Genomic DNA, 21052 nt, shown 5'->3' with positions numbered 1-21052 from the left:
ATCCTTCTTTTCTCTTTCACTGTGTCACTGCTTTCTTCTTCTTTTCGACCCACTGTTTTCCACTCAGTTCTCTTTCCTTTCCTCTTGGGTCTGGTCTCAACATTTCATCCCCTGTCATCTTTCCGGTAACACCAGGCTCTCTCCCGTCTTGCTGTGCCATCCTCCTGCTTCAGACACTCTGTTTTTACCTCTTCTGTTTCGTCCATCCGCGTTGTGCACCCATCTCCCTGTTTCAGCAGTCAGCATAAAGGGCAGGGAGTGCAGAGCGTGGCAGACCAGGCGATTGCACCGATGTGAGGAAAGGATTCTCAGCTGCTTTGGTTCTTCCTTGTCAGTGTTTCAACACCCGTGTGACTCACACACAAGAAGGGTTAAACCGAATGGGGTTGGAAACAGGTGCTTAACACAAGGCTGAATGGTAAACCATCCCCGTCAGTGTCTCTGGGCCTTGCCACCATGCAAACAAGGTTGTTCATTATATTAATTTAAAACCTTAAAAAAACCAGAGCCCAGGCTAGCAGGGTTTGCTTCTGCCATCACCCTCTGCCACACAGCGTTTCCTCTGACAGGCTGCTCCAGCCCACCCTGCAGCCCTTGGCTTTCACCCTGCCCTGTGGAATTATGCACACACACACTGGGGCCAAAGCAATATTGAGAGGAAATGAATGCGATGAGGGGAGAGGTGAGGACAAGAGTCATTGAAAGGGAGGAGGGGGTGTTGTGAGCCTAGGGAAGGCAGGATAAGGAGAGGGATGAGAGCTGACTTACTGACAGCAGAGAGCAGAGCTCCAATGTCAGGAAACGGCGTGTCACGTTGTGTTTTCAAGAAGAGGGTAGATAAATACCTAGCATGTGCAGGTGAAGTAAGGTTGAACCTTCACCAATACCTCCTGCTGTCTCCTTCCGGACCTGCCTTTATTATTCCCACTCCTTAAACACCTGAGGACACCTGTTGCTGCCACAGAAGAGAGGCAGACCAAGAATATTTGGGTGTGGAAGAAACACCCTCAGAGAGCCAAAGAGCTTTTCTCAGGCAGCCCAGCAGTGCCGAGATGGAGCTGTGACCACCCCCTGGTCTGTGGGGGAGCAATTCAGTAGCGGCCTTGCACTTCGTTTTGCATGTGCCTGAATTCCAGGCTCTGGTTTTCAGACTGACCTTGCGCATCTGGAGGGGATGGGAATTTTTGCCTCAGGATCCAGTCACAGTAAATCTATTTTAACCACGCTTCCCACTCCTTCTCCCTCCTCCTTCCTCAGTAACATTACCCTAATTTACATTTTTTACAAACTTGGAATAAGGGAAGGAGACTAAAGTGACCTTTTTTTGTTTGTTTTGGTTTTAAGGAGTTTACACAGCAGGGCTAGTATACTGTCCAAGTACAAATGTAAAGTATAAGGAAAGGAGACTAAAGTGACTTTTTTTGCTTGTTTTGTTTTTAAGGAGTACTGTCCAAGTACAAATGTAAAGCATTCCAGATGCTTCCTGGACTGGTGGCCTCCTGAACCCCCAAACCACATGTCTGGATGTGTCCAGAAAGGCCTGTGTACAAATGTAACCTAGAGATAATTGTACTTAAGCTACCTGGTGTGCCTTTCCATCGCACATTGCCACAGGGCTAACACAAAGGTGCGTGTCCCTGTGGGGGTTCAGTGCTGTGGCTTATACTGGGTCCCCAGGGCTGGCACGATGGTGGCAGTGTTGCCTGGAGAAGCTTACTCTTTTCCCAGCCTGCTGTCTTAACAAACGAATTTTAGCATAGCTCAGGATCTCTGCACCGAGCTTCTCCTGTGGCTGTTTTCCTCTGAGCAAAAGCCTCAAATAGTAGAGCCTTTGATATACAGTGCAGTGCAGGGGCCTTTAAATAACAGCCTTTATTGCTCATTATTTGCACAGCCACCTTGCAGGAGAAAACATGAAGGGAGAGCGCATTGCAGGAAACGACGATGCAGCCATCTTTGCTCTGGCCTGACCAGCATCATAAAAAATAGAGGACACAAAAATGTACAGGATGCAGGCCCACAGCTCCAGCACAGGTTTGCTGTGGAGGTCTGACACTGCTACAAGTGACTAAAGGGCAGCAGTCTGCATTTCACAGAGAAGGAGCGTTGTCCTTTTTCTCTGGGTTCCACTTTTCCAGTTTCATTTGAAGTAAACCGCAACTAGGCAGGCAGAGCAGCACTGGAAGTCAGACAGCACTTCTCATATGTATAGATACGAATTTAGGTGCCAAACTTAGGACACCAGAAATTAAAACAGAGCTGCTGCATTGGCAATGTGCCAGGAACAGCAGCATTCCTATGTGTACATCATATCGGTGTGTCCTCTCACCCTCCCAGTTTTAAGCAAGAGCCATACCCACATTGGGAAAAACTGTTTTGGCGGAGGGGAGCACACTCTCAAAGCAGCTGCAGAGATTCCGTCTGGCCCAGAAAGAGCTGGATGGGCTCAAGCTTGGTGGTGGTAATTTGTACCAGCTGCTCCAGCTCATGGTCTCCAGGAGATGACATAACTGCAGCTCCAGAGGGTCTGTGCTACACTGAGAGATACATCTGACCTCAGTTCCACAGTGGGCCACGCTCTCCAAGCTATGCCAAGCAGTTAAAGCCCCATGCATGCTGCACTTAGTATCTTTTGAACGAGCTCAGAGCAAGAGATTAATTCCTTGTGATCTGTGGAAGATGTGCAGTTCTGGCCTCCTGTTATTTCAGAAGAGGTCCCTCAGGTTTCAGTAAAATGCTTCCAGGTTAGATCTAACTGGCCTCAGGAATATTACAAGTGGATATGCAGATAAATGACCAATGAGGAGAAACTCAGGAAGTGCCTAACTATTCCCTGGCATTGGGCAGTCTGGAGGTGAGGCTTAGGCCACTGATGGTGTTGGATTCTCTAAGATCATTCTCATTCCTTATCCGATAGCTGAAAATCCCTCACTGTTTCCTCTCGCAAGGCATCGCAGGCTCTGTTTTCCTCTCCTAGGAAACACGGCCATTCTCCACATTCTCCAACTGTTCTGGGAGCTTCTATCTCTAAGTTTTACGAAACAAAGAAACAAAAAAAGAAGATGCCATAAGACAACAGAGACAGGGAGAAGCTCTGCCCTAGTTGCCTGGCTCCTCTGGAGTTACAGCCACTTCTGAGATTACATCATTTGCCAGTGTCTCTCCCTTATATACAACCCAGTAAACTCCCAGTTTCCAGGAGAGCGCCTAACCATGTAATTACCTGTTAGAGTATGTTTAAAAAGCTCCAGCTTTAATAGAACACACAATTTTAAATTAAACACAGACTTAATTGGTTTGCTGAACAGGCATAGGCATTGGAGATTTAATTGCTTTGGCTGAGTCAGGGTCTTAGCCAGTTGAAAGCAGCTAGGAGAAAGGTCTCACGATCTCGTCACCCAAAGTGTTTTATTTACCCAGAAATCCATATCAATGGTTTCTGCAATGCTCACTGCATATTCCAGGGATTCCTGCTTATTCCAGGGATTCCAGAGACAGAAGACTGGAAAACCAAGCCTGTGGGAAAAGGCCTTTGTGCCACTGCCATCACTCGCTGATAAAACAAGCTTCCTGCTCTACCTGAAGATTTGTGTCCTGACATGAGCCCATTGTCTGCCAGTGCTGTGCAGAGACACCGGGCAATAAGCACGTTTGCAGAAGCCATTTGTCAGACACCTAATACAAAATGCAGCCCTGTCCTGAAGGTAGCTTGATACAACCTATTGAACATCCTTCTGGCTACTCCCAGGAATGGAAAGGCTGAAGTAGTGAGATGAACCCCACAGTCTAAGAAACCAAATAGATTGCACATGGGTCACTACACTGGGAAAAGTCAACAACAAAAGCAGGTCTTGTTCTCCCTCTGTTAAGACAAGTTGTTGAGGGGCCATTTGCCTCCACCTACGTGACACTATGGTGTAACAAAGGACCCTTTGCTGACATGCCTCTGAATTGCTCCTGGGTGAATCACCTCATGATGAAAATCAGACGCAGTCCAAAAGGCAGGTACTGCTACTGGCAACAGGTGGTGGTTTAGGTTTAGGGTTTATGTCTATATAAGCTTTTTAAAAGTCAGCTGGGACTTGGCAAAGAAAAGTGAGCGAATGGAATGAAGGCTCAGGCATAAAGAAAAAAACAGTCTGATATTTACAGCCAATCCCCACACTTCAGTCAGCACAGCTGGATGTAGCAAGGAGCTGTTGATGGAGCAGAACACAGCAGCTCTGAGCAGCCTTCTGTGCTTCAGTGAAGCCCAGATCTGAACATTTGAACACAGATGCTCCTCTGCCCTGGGAAAAAACCCATACATCTCACGAATCTAAACATGCCATCTCAAAGGGAGAGCTATTTATTATTAATGATACTATTACTGTTGTTTTTCCAAGAGACTGAGGAGATTAAATAATAGGAACTGAAAACAAACCAAATGTTCAGAACAAACTTTTAACTAGCGAGAAGACAAACAGACACACAAACTTTGCAGTGACTTAAAACAGTTTAATGTAATTCCAAGACAAAGTGTGATTACATTTCTACACATATACAATATGCATATGTGAGTTTACAAATTCTGATTAATAACTCGTTTCACCTCAGAGACCCAAAAAAAAAAAATGATCAAAAAGAAACCGTGAATAACAAGCTATAACATAGTTCACCACAACGGGACCTCCTTTCTCACCCTACAGTTAGTAATATTACAATTAAAATAACTATATTCTTCTATAATGTATTTTCTGTTAAAATCATCTCATAAATTTACAATGCTATTATTAGTTTCCAAGACTAATATAAATTCACTCCATTTTTCTACAACGAAAATGATTATTAATTAGAAGCACACAACGTCATGATGAAAAACACAAGCATTTTTTTTTTTTAGTAGCAAGAACTTGATTGGTTAAGAATTAGTTTTCTTGTAAAACATTCTAAAGCCAAGTAAAATATCCATTCTTATAACATACCTATAATATGAGACTAAGGAATAGGTTACATATAGGTCTACAACACATCAGTTTGTTTTTTGTATTTTTTTTCTTTTAAAAGAAGACATATTACCAAATTAAAGGGGGGGAAAAAAAAGAAAGAAAGAAAGAAAAAAGGAAGCATAAAAGAAAACAGAAGGGGACAATCCACATAGGAAAAAAGCAGTACACAAGAAAATACTGTTGCACACCATAATTTTCACAAAGATTAACATGGATTAACACTCTTATTACAGAAACCGTACAGTGAAGGAACACAACGGCTCAGGGCTTTCGTGGGGTTACTGGGCTGAGATGATAGCATTTCACAGCTTTTTTCCTCCTCTCTCTTCCTCTTAATGATTTTGGTGCAGTGTATATTAACTTCCACTTTCCATCCAGAGTATGCTGGGCTTGTGGGCAGCCAAAAGGCATAAAACATTCCCTCCATCTCCCCTCTCCTGTTTTTAAAAGAATCCTGTGGCTGATTAAAAGAACAAATGTTTCACCTATTGGTTCGCCTTTAACTACCCCAAGTCTAGACTCTTCACTTTCCGAGATGCCCTTCTTTATTCTCTCTCTCTTGCTCCCTGTCTTACTCCCTCTCTCTCTCTCTCTCTCTCTCTCACGCACTCCTTTAATAAAGCTATTAATGACACTTCCTCTCCTTTCAGAAATTGGATTTGGTATGAAAGGTACAGGCTACATTCTGGTTCTGCCCGAGTCGAATCTGGTACCCAAAACACCTTGATTGCTCTGTTGGTGAAACATGGGATGAGGAGATCTTTTTTTCACACCTGAAATGGTTGTGCTCTGGAATATCTGTGGAAGTTTCATTTTGAGAAGAATGCAGAGAAAAAACAAACAAACAAACAAACAAAACCAACCACCCAAAACCCACCACCCCCAAAAAAACACACAAAAAAACCCCAAACCAACAAAACAAAACCAAGAAAAGAAAAGAAAAAAACCAAACTAGGGATAAATGAGGTGAAAAAGAAAAGGCAGAAGTGTTGTATGTAACCACATGAGTGGAAGCATTGTAGAAGCGTGTTTCCTTGCTGAGGGCAGAGGTGCTACATGTAACCATCTAGATCCTATGGGACATGGGTCGCCAGTGTTGGAAACCCCTTCTTGGCTAACAAGCTTCAAGCCAAAGTATTCAAAAAGACTCTGTGGCTCCTTCATTTGAGTGTGCTGGTATTTGTGAGCCTGACTGCCCCCAGAAGAGAAGACCAAGCGGGTGCCAAGGGCAGCAAAGCCTGTTGGCTAGGTGGCACTGCACGGTGAGAAAGGGTGGACATTTTCCAGTTGGCTGGAGTGCTGCTGACAGTGCTGGCTTGCCACATGACACATTATTGATTTGGTTATGTGGATGATGGGGGGGGGGCATGGCACGCCTGAATGGTGCTGAGGGAGGAGGAGGAGGCAAGTGAACTCCCCAGGCCCCCCCACCACTGATTGTACTGGGAGCAGCACAGGCACCCAACTGCAAAGCATCACTGGTTGCTCCTTTTCGCTTCCTCTGCTCTAAGCTGACTGATACAGCCCTGTCATCCATGACAGACACACACAGGGAGCCCTCCTAAGAGTACCTGAGCTCTGTGACTAAAGCTCTGGTCTTCACATGTACATATACACACTTTAAAATGCCAACTCCTGTACTTCCATGACCTCAAAGTACCATTTTGCCCAGCAGACATTTATACCATGTTCATTGGTTACTCAAGTGAAAGAACACAACAGACAAAACTAGACAGCTAAGCAACACCAGGGCAGAGGGAATGTGATACACCAAAATGCAAAGTGCAGGGTATCAGCAGCAGGCAGACAGCGCTGACGGAAACCAGCAAGGGCTGAGAAAACAGAGCTGACAAGGAGATGGTCATTGGACTTCAAATTTTGTTTACTGGTTCAAACATTTCTGGTGGTGAGCATCATTTGTAAGAAAGGGGTGAACAGATGCAAGCCAAATTACAGCATTGCTCTAAGTGGCTGTCACATGCACACACATACACATCCCCCCCTCCCCAAATAAAAGTCAGCATTCACTAACTCAGGAATTGTTTGGCTAATAATTTATCAACAATACAATACAATCCTTCCTTTGAATATCCTTCATTCTCCTGAAGTGGGTATCTTCATCCAGATGAGGATTCTACATAGAACAGTGAATTTAGTACGGTGCTCCCTGCTTCAACCCAAGGAGCCTGATAAAATATGTCATTCAAACAAACAAACAAACAAATAGCTTATCTGTTGGACTGAATCTTCAAAGTGGGTGGAGTGCTTTTTCAACCAGAGTTTGGAATACAGTGGATTACTTGATCTGACTTCCCAACACTATGTTATATCTCAAAACAGAATATACATATTAAAGACACACTTGTCCATTTTTACTGGGCAAAATTAAGAAGAGGCAGCTATACTGAGTTGTCAAAGGTGTCACTTATAAACACAAGAGTTCCCTTAAAAAGTACCAGTTTAAATGTAAACTATAAAACACTGTATTAACTATAAAATGTAGCCAGAAAACTCCCTAAGTAGCCACAGTCTATTATTCAGTTCATATTGGTTTAAAATGTGACTCATTAAGTATCTTCTAGAAGGCCAAAGCATTTTACAGTAGCTATAAACATATATACTTACATGTGCATTTTAACATCACAATTGATTAAAATACATAAAAGAGTAATCTATTCCTTGGTTTTACTTTTCTTTTTTTTCCTTTTTAAAGATTCACTGTCTCCAGAATTCGCTTAAGCAACAATGACCAGGGTGGGCATTTATCGCTATTCTGCCCCCGGGGAGTTCAGAGTCTTTGAACTGAAGTTCAAGCTGGCTACATGTTTTCAAAAAGGCTAAAACCAGGATGAATGCCCACAATTGAGGTAATTATTGCCATTAGGTCACAGTTTGTGTAATATAAGTGTATCTAAATCCTTCTTTAAAAAACCAAAGGTGTCCCACAATACTGGGGGAAACCTTTTGAAGCAATCAGAATCCAGAATCCTGATCAGTGGGTTTGCTTCCAAAGGTGCCAGTGGTCCTGGAGCACCAGATGTGCCCCCAGGACTGCTGCTGGCCGGCCTAGAGCTCAGGCAAGCAAGCCTGTGACAAGCCTTTGAAATGATTTCAGTTTTTTTAAGAAAAAGAAGACAAAAGAAAAATTGGAGGTGCCACAAAACAGAAGGGTAACATTTCTGATCAGAATTCCAGACCAAAGCTTTTCTACCTGTCTTACTCCTTTCTAAACAGTTTGGTGGGAAAAAAAAATACATTGGCAGTAAACACAAACTCTGTGCCAGCACTGCAAAAACTCCTTGGCTACGTTCTGAAAGTGGGATGAGCTTAGCTTTTGCTCTGAGCACTGTTGCCCCATTGCTTTCTGTTTCAAAGAGGAAACCTTGTTGGAAGGAATAAGGGAAGAAGGAGTAAAGGAAAGGAAATGAAACAAAAGAAAAGGGGAGAAAGAGAAGAAGGAAAGAAGCAAAGGAAGGGAACAACAACAAAAAAAAAAAAAGGAGGAAGGAAGGAAGGAAGTTAAAAATAAAACTCCCTGGCTGTCAGAAGTACACGTGAGTATTTACAAGGTTTGTGTGAATCTGCACACAGTTCCCCTCACAGCAAAAAGAGTTAAGAACAGAGATGTCACAATATTTATCAGTGCAGTACAAAATATCATTTTTTGGAAAAAAATATACCTTTAGTATTGCCTTTCTTAGATTAACTATGGTAAGCAAACGATTCAAAACAAAAACGTTCTCTTCAAACACACATGAATAGTCTGTTATAGCAGCACTGCTAAAACTGGAAGGACAAAGCTAACCCGTAAATGAGGAACAGGAGTTTCGAACCATGAACGCTGGCCACAAAGGCTCCTAGCATGCTTCACAGGACTTCTGAAGAGCCAAGCCAATCGACCACTCCAGTCTCACCCCGACACGTGGCAAATGCCCACTGAAAGCATCTCACATCCACAGAGCTCAGTGCATCTTAGCTCCAGTCTGTTTCTCACACCTCCACCTGCATCAGCAGCTCTTCACAGGGAACTACTACCTCTGAGGTCACTCCTGGCCATTATGTTTGTCACAGGGGAAAAAGACACCTCCAGTGCAGAGCCCTCAGTTAGCAGTGCTCCTCTGCACAGTGCCCAGACTTACTGCAAGGGGCCACCATCTCACTGCATGCGTAGGGTGGGAGGTGAGGACACAGTGTCCCTCACAAGTAGTGGCATTCCTAAATGGTGGGAAGGATGGACCACGGGGACAAGGAGTAGCCTGGAGAACCCAATGCCTCCTGTCCAGTGCAGCACTCCAGCAAGGAGCATACATGCACCCATTTACAACAGCACTGCCACCATCACTTCGAGCACCACTATAACATGACCTCACTCAACATCTGCAGCAGAGGGGAAAATTCTCCCCATTCACATAGGCAGCTTTTCTGGAGTTCAGCAGTGGGGGAACCTCAGTAACACAGACTCATCTTCCCCTTGAGTACAGAAGGAGCAAAATGATTTGTAGGCACACAGGTGGGCCACACGAAGTAAGCCGAGGACTCTATGTGCTTTGGACACAGGCCCACCTCAAAGGAATGTCAGCAAGACTCAGGGATGGGGGAGGGGGGTGACATGGATGAGTGCCCAGGACTGCAGATCAACTGCTTTGAAGCTCTCACAGCAAATAGGACCACAGCAGTTACAGCTTTGTCAGCAGGATGGCAGAAATAATTCCCTTCCCACATTTTTACCTTCTGTGTTTCCTACCCTCAACAAAGATTATTTCTGCAGACCTTGCCTGGAAGTATCTAGGATTTGGCCCACAGGCAGCACTGCAGATCTCTGATGGGCTGATTGCCAAGCCATGGGAAAATACATACTTAAGTCCAATAGCCTTGGCCAGCTGTACCTGACTTGACCACGGCAGCACTGTTTGGGGTCTGACCCACAGAATAAAGCCAGCATCCTAAATCCAGAGAAGGAGACACTACAGAAAGATGCAGCGCATCTGGAATCTTGTCCCCACTATGCACCTCACCAATTCCACGCTGCATTGTCATCACCGAAGCACTTTAATCAATGTGAACCCTAATGAAAGAAAAGTTTTCACCATCCCCTACCATTTACATTAGCAGCAATATTTAGTGAGAATTTCTCTGCTCATCAATCTAGCTACTAGGAATGATAACAGAAATCTGAGAGAGAAGCAGAAAAAGAAGAGAAAGGAAAGATGGAGTTCCACAGTGTATCCCCATTGCCTGGCAGTCATGACTCATGGCTTTGTTTCATTTCTGGAGTGGCTGTGTGTCTCTTTCTCGCTCCAAATAAAAGTGTCTTTGGTTAAAGAAGAAAACAGGTTTATTACTCACATTTTGAAACCTTCAACCCAAATTTAGAAGAAACAATTCCTTGAAATTATAAAAAAGCAAAATTGTCACAGACAGAATCATCCCTTTCTTGAAGTGCTTTACCTATTACAACAAAACCACTGAAAATGAGAAAGACAGAAAGAAAGAGACCTGCCAAAGCCCAATTTGTTGGTCACAAGTGGGTACAACTCTGCCAAGGAAGATGCAATTGTGTTTTCTTGCTGAAACAACTGGATTTGTCCCAGTCTGTAGTGAGAGGTGCATCTACTGGGTTTTCCATTCTGCTCATGGTTCTCTCCCCTCTCTCCTGCATTCTAGTTTCACAGCAGGAATTTGAACATCTGCCTGTGAGGCTTGGTAGTATCCATGGTTCCTTTTGTTTCCCACATACACAGAATGCAGGACGAGATGATGGGGAAAGGGATCACTGTTTCACTGCACCAGCCATAAGCCGCCCATAAAACTTCCAGTATCTAAACATTCACCTTCCCTCTCAAGTTTCCATGCAATTTACCCCATGCACACGAAGAACTCCAACCCAACCACATCAACCCCACTTCATCTCCAAAGGACTTTGCAAGTAAATCAAAACTGGCTGTAGCACTGACAGCATGCAAATCTTTTGCTTCCTATGATGAAATGAGTGTTTCCTCTGTGACAAACCACACCACACCTTTTTCCATACTATGCCTTTATACAAGGATGAGGGAGGAGGTGTCGACCAGCTCCCCCATACCCACCAGAAACCACAGCTCTCATGCAGTGTTGCACCATCAAAGCAATTTGATGGCTGTGCTAATCATCTCTCACAATCACAGTGTCCATTACCACAATCATTTGACTATCTACAGCTGGCAGATCAGCAACTCCAGGACGGACAACGTGAGAGGTGGCTCTTCTGATATGCACTGCACCCCCTTCTTCCTGCTACTTCTGTTGTAACAGCTCCCCCAGAATCAGACGTAAGCCTGTGTGGGAGAGCAGGTCAGATGGGTACACAGGGAAAATGCAATTAATACAAGTAAAAACGTTACTGTGATTGAGATTGCAACCTTCCACACTTCACCAGTCCTGGGCCAGAGGTGTGCATAAACAAGTAATTAACTGGAAGGGTTTAAGTCTGTTCTCCAGCACTCAAATGCATGATTACCTTTAAGTCTCTGCTCAAGTTCTATCATTTCTTAATGGAGTTTAAATTCAGTCACTGCTTCCCCCTATTCTAACAGAGTAGGCAATGCAAATGAAAACTTAAATATTTAAACTCTAGCAACCAGAATAGCTTAGTAAAATTCCACAACAAATGATTATAAATGAATGAAAAATCTACATCAGGGACACACACACACCCACCAAAAAAAAAAAAAAGTAAACCAAGCATTCTAGCCCTGCAGACACCTGATTAATCTTCAGTGTGAGTAGAAGAGCAGGCAAGGAACCCTGCCCTGTCTGCAGCCATGCTTCACTCAGCTAACACCCTTCCTTCAGTGTCCTATATCCAGTGATGGGACTGAGAGCCACACTCACATCTCCGCCAGGGCTTCTCTGATAGCCCTGTTTCTGGAAAGCCATCCATCTGCTTTCTCCTTTAGCTAAACCAAACCCTGAACATATAGCATGACCTCGGGTTCATCGAAAGAGCCCAATGGTCATGGCCTGGAGCACAAATAGGTCTTGATCTCATATAAAAACCCTATCAAAGTGATGGTGAGCTGGATTCTAGGGCACCAAGAGCCTTGCTTGCCTTTGATCTAGCTGTCCTGATAGATCATTACATTAGCTGCTGTTTGGTTTTGGCCTCCAAATTAAAGTTTCTGAACTTATTCTGAAATGCAGATGTGAGTCAGAGGATAACTCCTGTCCCTCAAGACTGTAGCCACCCTCACAGAGTCCCATTCTCCCTAGGTTAGTGGCAGAGTTTTCATTCCTGGGATAATCTTGTTTCGCCTTTCTCCTGCAGTTTTCAGAAACACAGTAGCCCTTCTGATGACACTGATGAACAGAAATAAGATCAACAACAATAATGACAATACTAAGCTTGAAAAAACCTAACCCAACAAAAACCCCTCACAAAGATTAAGGAATGTGTGTGCAATTAAAATCCAGACTAAAATATAATAATAATCATAACCATACAATAAAATAACATATTATCATCTTTCCTTTTCATGACACAAGCAGCATGATGCTCTCACTCCCAAATTGGTGGGAGAAGAGAGGAATGCAAGAGAGAGAGCAGGGTTTTATGTTCCTGCCTCAGATGAAAGGAAACCTCTTGTCTTTCCAAAGGAAGAGGGTAAGGTGCATAGGCTGCTGCGAGATCACATCCTCATCTACAGTATACTGTGCTGGAATGAAGGACGGGCAGGAGAAAAAAAAACTGTGCAAAGGTAGCCCAGGAACCAGAGCTGGCAACCAGGAAGGTTATTTGGTGGTTTACCAGAAGACAGCAGCCTTGATGAACAGCCTATGCATATTGGGATCTCTTCTTCTCTCAGGCCAGCCAAGCACTTAGCACTACACAATATACTTGTGCTTGTCTTTCCATCTGATTTTCCCACCTTAGAGAGCCTCTTTCCTCACTGCCACCCAGGGAACCCATCCCTCACCACCCTGCTGATGAACCTGCTCTTTTCCAGCACTTTGTGAAATACTCATATACTTCATGCTCTAATTACAGGGAAATGTAGGGTAGAACCAAGCAGTCATGTAGACTTCAGCTTTCATGGAATCATGGGAACATTCTATGAAACTCTCTTCTCTCCTTCCCTCCTTCCTCCCCAGGATATCTACGGATCTTGGTACTCTCAAGACACTTACAAATACTGAGGTACAGTCTAAGTGCCATTACCAGTTAAACTTCCCTCTGAACCAAACCCAACTCTAGGAAAGCTCTCTTTGGAAACCTGTTGGAAAATAAGATGACCATGTAGCATTCCTTGGCTTGGAGGACCCACTATACCACTGTGCTCTCTGGCTCTAGGGCCACTCTACTGCTGCAGGCAATCTTTCAGGGTGTAGATGAGGAGGGTGGAGCAGAAGCACACACTGTCACAGCTATGTTAGAGTGGGTAATGCTCCGTGTATTACAGTTCTTCTCACTTAAGAAACATGAGTCTGGCTCAACTAGATCTTCTCATGCTGCTTTGGGACTACAGCCCTCTCGCGACCCCCTCCCATCAACAGATGTAGTGAGAGATGTTGCCAACATCCAGTACTTCCTCCTTTCATGGGCTAAAATTCTGTTTCCAGAACAACCCAGACAAGCCAGACAATCTGACAGCACAGGTGGACGCTGTCCTCCCACTCCACCAAGAACACCGGCAAAGAGCAGAATGAAAATCCATTTTCCAGGGAGGAAAACTGCAGTTTCAACAGGACAGAAACAGATCAGTCCATAGACAAATCCCCAGACACTCTGGGTGTCACCCTGGGTCTCACAACGGACCCAGTCACTTCCAGCCCATTCAGTGCTTGACAAAACACCCAGCTATGCTCACTTCCAACCTTGACAAGCCTCCCCAATGCCTCATCGAGTTAAGAATCACCATGTGGGCAAAAAACCAAAACAACATCACCAGCAGAAGAAGAAAATTGGCAAGAATAACACCTCCCCCCCCAAAAAAAACAAACCACCAAACAAAAAAAGAGCCGAGAGTAAATTCCGACCAGCCTCAGTCAGTTTCTAGGAGTACCAGTGGAAGTAAACCCTTAAACCGCGTCTGTAGTTTGGTAAGGCACTACGAGGGAATGATGTAAAACTAAGACTGTGACAGTTGTAATGGCTGTGCCGAGGAACACACCACAGAGAGAAGGCAGCATCTGCACACACACGCACGCACACACGCACACGCACACGCACATACCTGGACAATCACGTTTGTTACATGCCTATGTTATATCACTTTTCTTTGTGCAATCACATTGAGGAATAGTCTATTGGTATCGTTGAAGTTCAACACAAAACAGTAAAAAGGGCTTATGACCTGTATAGTGCTACATTCTACCGGGGCTGGGGTGGGGAGGGGCAGCTAGAATGTCTCATCCTCTACTAAAATGGATAGGGATCGAGAAGGAAAATGTCCAAATAGAATAAAATGAAACACAACTGAAACCCAACATACATTATTAGAGATCTTGTTTAGGAACAGCATTTCTCAGGGATTTATCCAGCATGTTCAAGGAAAGGGAGAAACATTCTCATTGCTTCTGCTCTCAACCAGTGCTGCATGGCCTGTTTCGCGCAGGGCTGTTTGCACAGGGCTGTTTAAGGGCGGCAGTGCCAGATCCAAATTTAGAGCACTGGGACCACATTTTCTCCCCCCTCCGTCTCCCTTACCTACTTTATATTTCCAGAAAAGAATATCCCAAAACCTCAGGTATGCTTTGGAACACAAAGACCACTGCAAAGATGGGGTATTAACCCTTTGAAATGCTGGATAAATTCCTAATCCTTATACCTATTGGATAAAAAACCTAATGGATTTAATTTTAGGTGTTCTGGACAACAAATTTCTAAATGTAGCTCACTATTGGATGAAAATAACCTTTGAAAGTCTGTTGGTGAAGTTCTTCAAAGACCCCACTGGAGGGTCCTTCTGCTTCTCTCTCTAGTTTGGTGCAGAATGGTTGGGTTTTGTGTTTGGTTTGTTTGTTGTTTTTTTCTGTTCTTTTTTTTTTCAATTTTCTTTTTTTTTTTTTTTAAATAAAAAGTGTAGAATTGGTTCTCTCCCTTCTTTCCTCTTTTTTTGTTTCTTCCTTAAAGTCTCCTTCATTCAAGTTTCACACGAGTCTCCCATTGCATTGTTTGTCATGTTCTTCAGTACAAAAGCGGCCGGCTCTCTCCCCTGGGATGGGTGCATCCCTTGCTCCTTATTCCAGTGTTTAGATGTAAGGGTACTGGTTGACCTTGGTGGGGCTCAGTGGGTATCCAGTGTAGACTGTGGAGGCTGGAGAAGCACTGATATAGGTCTGATGGGCAAACTGAGCCTGGTACTGACTGGGGTGGATGGTGGGTGAGGGCAGAACCCGAGGGCCCATGCTGACAGGGACCTGGTGGACGATGCTGGCAGGGTAGGTGGTGTGCTGCACAGCGTGCCGTGCAGACCCTTGGGAGGCCACCAGGTGCGCGACGGTGCCCGTGGAGCCCAGGGCGGCAGGGGCAGTGTATGTGTAGAGGTGGGGTTGGGTGGGCAGGTGAGCAGCAGCAGCCGCAGCCAAGTGAGGATGAACTGTACCATGGCTGGGACTATTGTGTGGGAAAGAGTACGGGGCCTGAGCTATCGTTGGAGTGATGTAGGCTTGCTGTCTCCGGTGACTTCCTGTGCGATCAGTCGTGATGTGCTGCTGGGCCTGGATAAAGACAGCAACAGTAAGAAGCGGTTACAAGACAAGAGACATCTCTTTACCTCTTCAGCAGTGTCTGGGAGCCACCCTACAACACCAGGACAACATCAGGGAAGACCCTTGTGCTCTTCCTGACACCCTGCAGTCTTCTCTTGGAAACAACTCACAGCAAAAGGTCCCTCCCAAGCCTAGAAGACCCTCTGGTTTCATACATTCACCAAAATGGCCCCTAAAAGGACAATGGAGTCCCTCAGTCTGGGCTGTGACCTGCTGGCACAACCATCACAATGACCTAGCTTTGGATGATGAGCTCCTAGGAACATCTTCCACAAGTCCAGTCCCTCACGCCACACACAGCTGCTGTTAATGAACTCTCTGATGGTGAAATGTGGTGTGTTAACAACTCGGGGGAATGAAGTCAAACTACCCCTGGAACAGGCAATCAATTTTTGCTCAGTTTGACTCTTTGCAGTTATGATTTCCTTAGTTAGTAGTTATTTCATTTTTTGTGGAGATAAAACCCTTGGCTCAAACAGATCCTGCAGGTGCCTAGTACCTTCGTGTAGTTAGCTGCAATTTCTTGAGCACAGGCAACTGCTTGCAGTGGGCAAGGAGCAATGTACTTTTTCAGGGATGCTCCAAGTTGTTCTTTTGCATTACACAATGATGTCAAGGAGTTTTCCCACTCATCTGTATTCAAGAGTATTAAACAACCATTAAAGCAGGACTCAGAAGGTAAGAAGGGCAATGTTTCATGTTACTTCCTTCTACCAAGCTCGCTCATCCTCTTTGGAAGGTCTCCCTGTGCTGACACTGTGACATGCAGCAACCACACTCCTCCCTCACTCTTGGAAACAGCTCTTGCTCATTTCTTCCATTGTCACTCACTTGTATTTCAAGCTTATTTCATTTTTTTAATTTCAACTACATTTTTGAGAGGAGAGGACATTCTTCTCCCTCTTACTTTTAAAAAGACAGTTCTGCTTACATCCAGCTCCAGATTCAAATCAGCACTATCTTCTGAGCTCTCCAGACTTGATCCTCTTGAAACACTGGCAAATGTGTTGTAATTCCCTACTCTCATTACTTCACCTTGAGGAACAGGAAGGCCCCAGGTGCAGTATGTGAAAAGGACATTATTTACTGAAGCTCCTGGGGAGATCCCAGGGTGTTTTGATCACAATGAAATGTCTTGAGGACTGCATGCTGCCAAGTAACAGGATTTGCTCAGGACTGAGTCCAGGTTTATCACAAGATGGATGAAGCTCATTACCGTGAGGCCATGCATATGCATAGAGGCTCTGCTTTGCCTTTGTCACATTTGATGGTGACTTCTCTTTTAATCCTGTAGCCAGGCTGATGCACACTCTTTATATGGAAGATACTCTCCCCATGGTTACTAACAGCAAAGGAGAATTCAGTCCTTCCTACAGTCTTGCTCCACTTCTTTGTGTTTGAGCCACTGCACTTTATCTCACATGATTCCCACTCAAACAGTTAAGATCATCTGACTTCAGAAGTCCTGATGAGAGTACCATCACCCCACTCAGGGATGAGATCTGCACTATCTCTGCCGATTGAACTGGAAGATCAAGTTCTGCAGTGATGTTGAAACAACTCAATCAAACTGGACATGGGGCCCAACTACCATAAGACTGGAGCAGGACAGCCCATGCTGGAGGAGCTGGATGGTGCACCACCAGAATCTGTCTCACTGACTTACCTGACTTAGATTAAGAGGTTGCTGCTGCTGGAAATGTGCTCCTGGTCGCTGCTGCCTATAGGCAACGGCTCCAGACGAGCTCCCTGAAGAGTGACCGCTGGTGGAGGTCACGGTGCTGGAGGACTTGGACTTGTAGGAGGATGAGTGGTGACTGGTGGTGACTGTGCCAGGAAAGGAAACACATTTGTAGCTTACATCACATTCTTTAATTGCTCATCCTACCTCTTCCTCACTGAATCTCCTCCAGAGTGGATTTTGGGAGGAGATATACAAAAGGACATGAAAACGGTTTCTCTTAATTAACAGAATACCTCAGCAGTGCTTCGTATACATGGCCAGCCTGTCATCCTAGAGGCAGGCAAGTGGACCTGACATCTGGACCCAAACTAGGCCAGGAGAAGGCTTTATAGACCCTTGAGGAACGTGAGAAAATGTTCTGCCAGCAGAACTGTACAATGCAGGTACAAATCCCAAGGAGAGGAAGGAAAGTACAGTGCACATAGCATAGAAACCAAAATGTGGCTTGTCTGACCTCCTGGTGAGCAGGAATGGAAGGGAAGGACAAGGAGCTAGTATGGAGCTCACCCTTTGGGCCTTTGGATACCTCAGCAGTGTGCCAAAATAAAGGACTGCCAAGCAGCCCAAAGCCAGTTGCTTTGAGCCAGACTTCCACCACAAGCCTCTTCTGAACACATTGTATTATCTAGTATTGTGGAGTCTTTGGATAAGCAAACCTTATCTGTTCACAGTGAAGGGCCTGGGGAAATGTTCTTCCCAGAAACACCACCAAGTCTGGATGACAATGCACACGTGTTTTCATTACCTCACCCATTTTAAAGCAAACCTATGGAAAGCTAGGCAGCAAAGGTTCACACTTGTATTTGGGAGCCTTTCAAGTCAAACGCTGAGCTAAAGACTGCATCCTGTTCTTGGGTTTGTACAGAAGTAACTGGGACTGACATTTGCCCCGTGACTCCTGTGCATACCAGGGCACGTAAATAATGCCCTATGGCCCCCAAGAACAGATGTGTCACTTGAGAGAAGGGCAGGAGCATGGTTTCTTTGGAAAACAAAACAAACAAACAAAATGAAACCGAACAATGAGATTCTTCCAAGATAAATCATTTATTTCTTACTAATTCTCTTGACGGAAGAGGTGCAATTTACCTGGAGCCAGGCTATCGCACTCTACCAACACCTCACTGGCCTGGGTTTTCAGTGGTGGCACGATGATCGTTCGGGGGTTCCCACTGCAGTGAGTCTCTGGAACCCCTTTGGTGTCATAGGTGTTCCCGTTATTCTGCCCTGCACGATGCTGCACGGCATAAGGGCTGTTGTTGCTGGAGGAATCGGAGTAGGGAGAGTCATGCACGGTGACACAGCTGATGACGTTCTTCCTCTGCTTGGACAAGGTGCTGGAACAAAGCACACAAGCAGAAAGAGTGAATGAGCAATAGTCAGCCTGGAAGCCACCAGAAGACTGCCTGCAGCAGATTAGCTCCATAAAGGCAAAGCACACCCTTCAGTGCTCAGCCAGAAAGAGGCTGCTTAAGCCAAATCCCAGGCTTCAAAACTCAGTCGTTGCTATTCCAGGAAAGCCTTCATGGAGGTCAAGGAATAAGCAAGATGTTGTGGAATAGATCTTATATTCACACTGCTTAGAATAGCACTGAACCAGACTGCCAGATTTATTTTCAGACTGCTTTTTATATATGAGTGCAGTAGAAGCCCAGCAGTTATACTATGCTTTGTTGCAAGTCTCACCACCCACACAAAAAAGTGGCAGTTTCTCCCAGCCTTCCAGCAATGATTTAATAATAGATGTTACAACTTTCCATGCTTAAATCTCATGAATCTACTAAATGCACACCATGCTATTTACCAAATGGTACAGTGGGCATATATATTCTCAATAAAAACTTAACATTAAAGAAAGAATGGCAAAAACAACAAAAAAAAAAGAGCAAAGTATATAATGCTTTTGGTTTTCTTTCTCTAAACAGGCACTGAGTCTCCTGGCTCTGGTGTGGATTAGCAAGGTCCTGCTGCAGCTAATCTATCTATGACATCAAAAAAGTGATTAAAAAGGGAACGTCAACACTTCCAAGATTAGTGCTAGAAGTTCATTAGACTAGACTGTATGAGTACGATTGGGATTTGCTCTGCTATTGTGTCTAATTATTCCTGATGGTTTCTCCTTCCTGTTATGAGCTTGCTTAGGGAGAAAAAGAGGGAGAGAGAAAGAGGAGGGAGGGGGATGGTGAAGATTTGCTTAAATGGCTCACATCCTTGACAGTGCACAGACCTTGACTACAGAAAATAGCTGCTATGTTTCACTGATTGCATTATGTTGTTATGGCAACTGAAGTTTTTAAAATGATGAAAAGAAATGGATAGCACATAAAAAGCTAAGTAATTAGGCTTAATGGTGGAAACAGCCCCAACAGGAACAGGAATGCCATGAAGGAAAAGGGATCTATCTCTTTAATGCTTGAGTGTGCACTTTAAAAAGAGAAAGATCCCTTTCCTATGGAGTCTTCCCTCCATTCTCTCACTCCAGTCAGACCAGACCAGGGAACAGCTGCTTAATCTGGTCTTAGCTTGTGATGGAGCAGTTTGTTCCCTGGTCTTAACATCACTTCCTACCCAGGGAAAGATGGGGAGCAGATACTAAGAACAGTTTCTTTCCATGGACCTTGTTTCCTTATTTAATCACTAAAGAAGCACTGGTGGGTTCCCTTCAGATTCTCTCTCCCAAAGCCTCTCCATCAACATTCACAACCTGCAACTCACCACCTCTCTCCCAAGACTTGTAACTGAAAAGCTATCACCTTCTCCATTAAATAATGCCTTGAGGTGCTGCATTCACAGACTTTCCCTAGGCTATCATCACAGGATGCTAGTGTGCCCTGAAGAGGACACAAAACCATGTTGTTCTATGTGCCACGAAAAGCAAGCCTTGGGAGGCCCCTGCTCTCCTAAAGCATTGACACTTGAAACAGGACAGGTGACAGAGAAGGAGGGGAAGCTATTGCACAGCAAGCTGGCAGCTGAAATCAATGATTACAGGAGCAGCGACCTTTTCAACAGGCAAGGTTTATGACAGCAAACCCTCATATTCTGTCTTTCCAGAAGGAGCTGAAGAGCACTGAATTAGAAATGGAAAGAGCAACAGTGTTATCTTAGATGGACAACCAGTGTATGTGAAGAAAGATGTAGCAGTTTGGATATGGTGCTATGAAAGAAGAATATTAAGCCAATAGAAATGATGAATATTGTATCAATATTCCTCTCTCCTTCAGCAGAAATGCTTGTAATCACACGTTTATGAGTACCCACACTGCTTGCCCTTTGCAGCTACCCTTGGCTGCCAGTTGGGAAGAGAGATCTATTCCCTACCTCTGACAGTTATCACATTTTATAAAGGAAAATCAAGTCACTAAAGAGTTTTCTGACAACTGATAAGGTCTAGATATTCTTTTACAGTTCCTTCCTTATGTAAGTGGCTGAGCTGCTGAACTGGAAATACTTGCTCTCAGCTGACACTTGACAAAGAAAGGCTGAGCTGTAGAACTGGAAAGGTAATTTCCAGTGTAAGCTGTGCTATTTATTGTTTTAGAATAGGCATAATTTTCAGCAGTTTGATTGAGTG

The 21052-nt window shown here is 44.5% G+C and overlaps 1 protein-coding gene across 2 annotated transcripts in view; it reads right to left on the bottom strand.

Moving 5' to 3' along the window:
* Positions 1-4476: 4476 nt before the first annotated feature.
* HIPK2 (homeodomain interacting protein kinase 2) overlaps positions 4477-21052 on the bottom strand; it is a 138618-nt gene continuing 122042 nt past the window's right edge. For both annotated transcript variants that reach the window (XM_064155471.1, XM_064155472.1), the window contains exons 13-15: positions 18568-18815; positions 17401-17561; positions 4477-15683 (exon numbers count right to left, since the gene is read on the bottom strand). In XM_064155471.1, the coding sequence (XP_064011541.1) occupies positions 15216-15683; positions 17401-17561; positions 18568-18815 (877 nt within the window). In that variant the 3' untranslated portion in view covers positions 4477-15215. The remainder of the gene's footprint in view (positions 15684-17400; positions 17562-18567; positions 18816-21052) is intronic.

The sequence above is a fragment of the Pogoniulus pusillus genome, chromosome 15 (genome assembly GCF_015220805.1).
Source record: "Pogoniulus pusillus isolate bPogPus1 chromosome 15, bPogPus1.pri, whole genome shotgun sequence".
Lineage (NCBI taxonomy): Eukaryota > Metazoa > Chordata > Aves > Piciformes > Lybiidae > Pogoniulus > Pogoniulus pusillus.
Note: the sequence above shows the minus strand (reverse complement) of the source record. Positions and strands in the feature narration are given on the sequence as shown.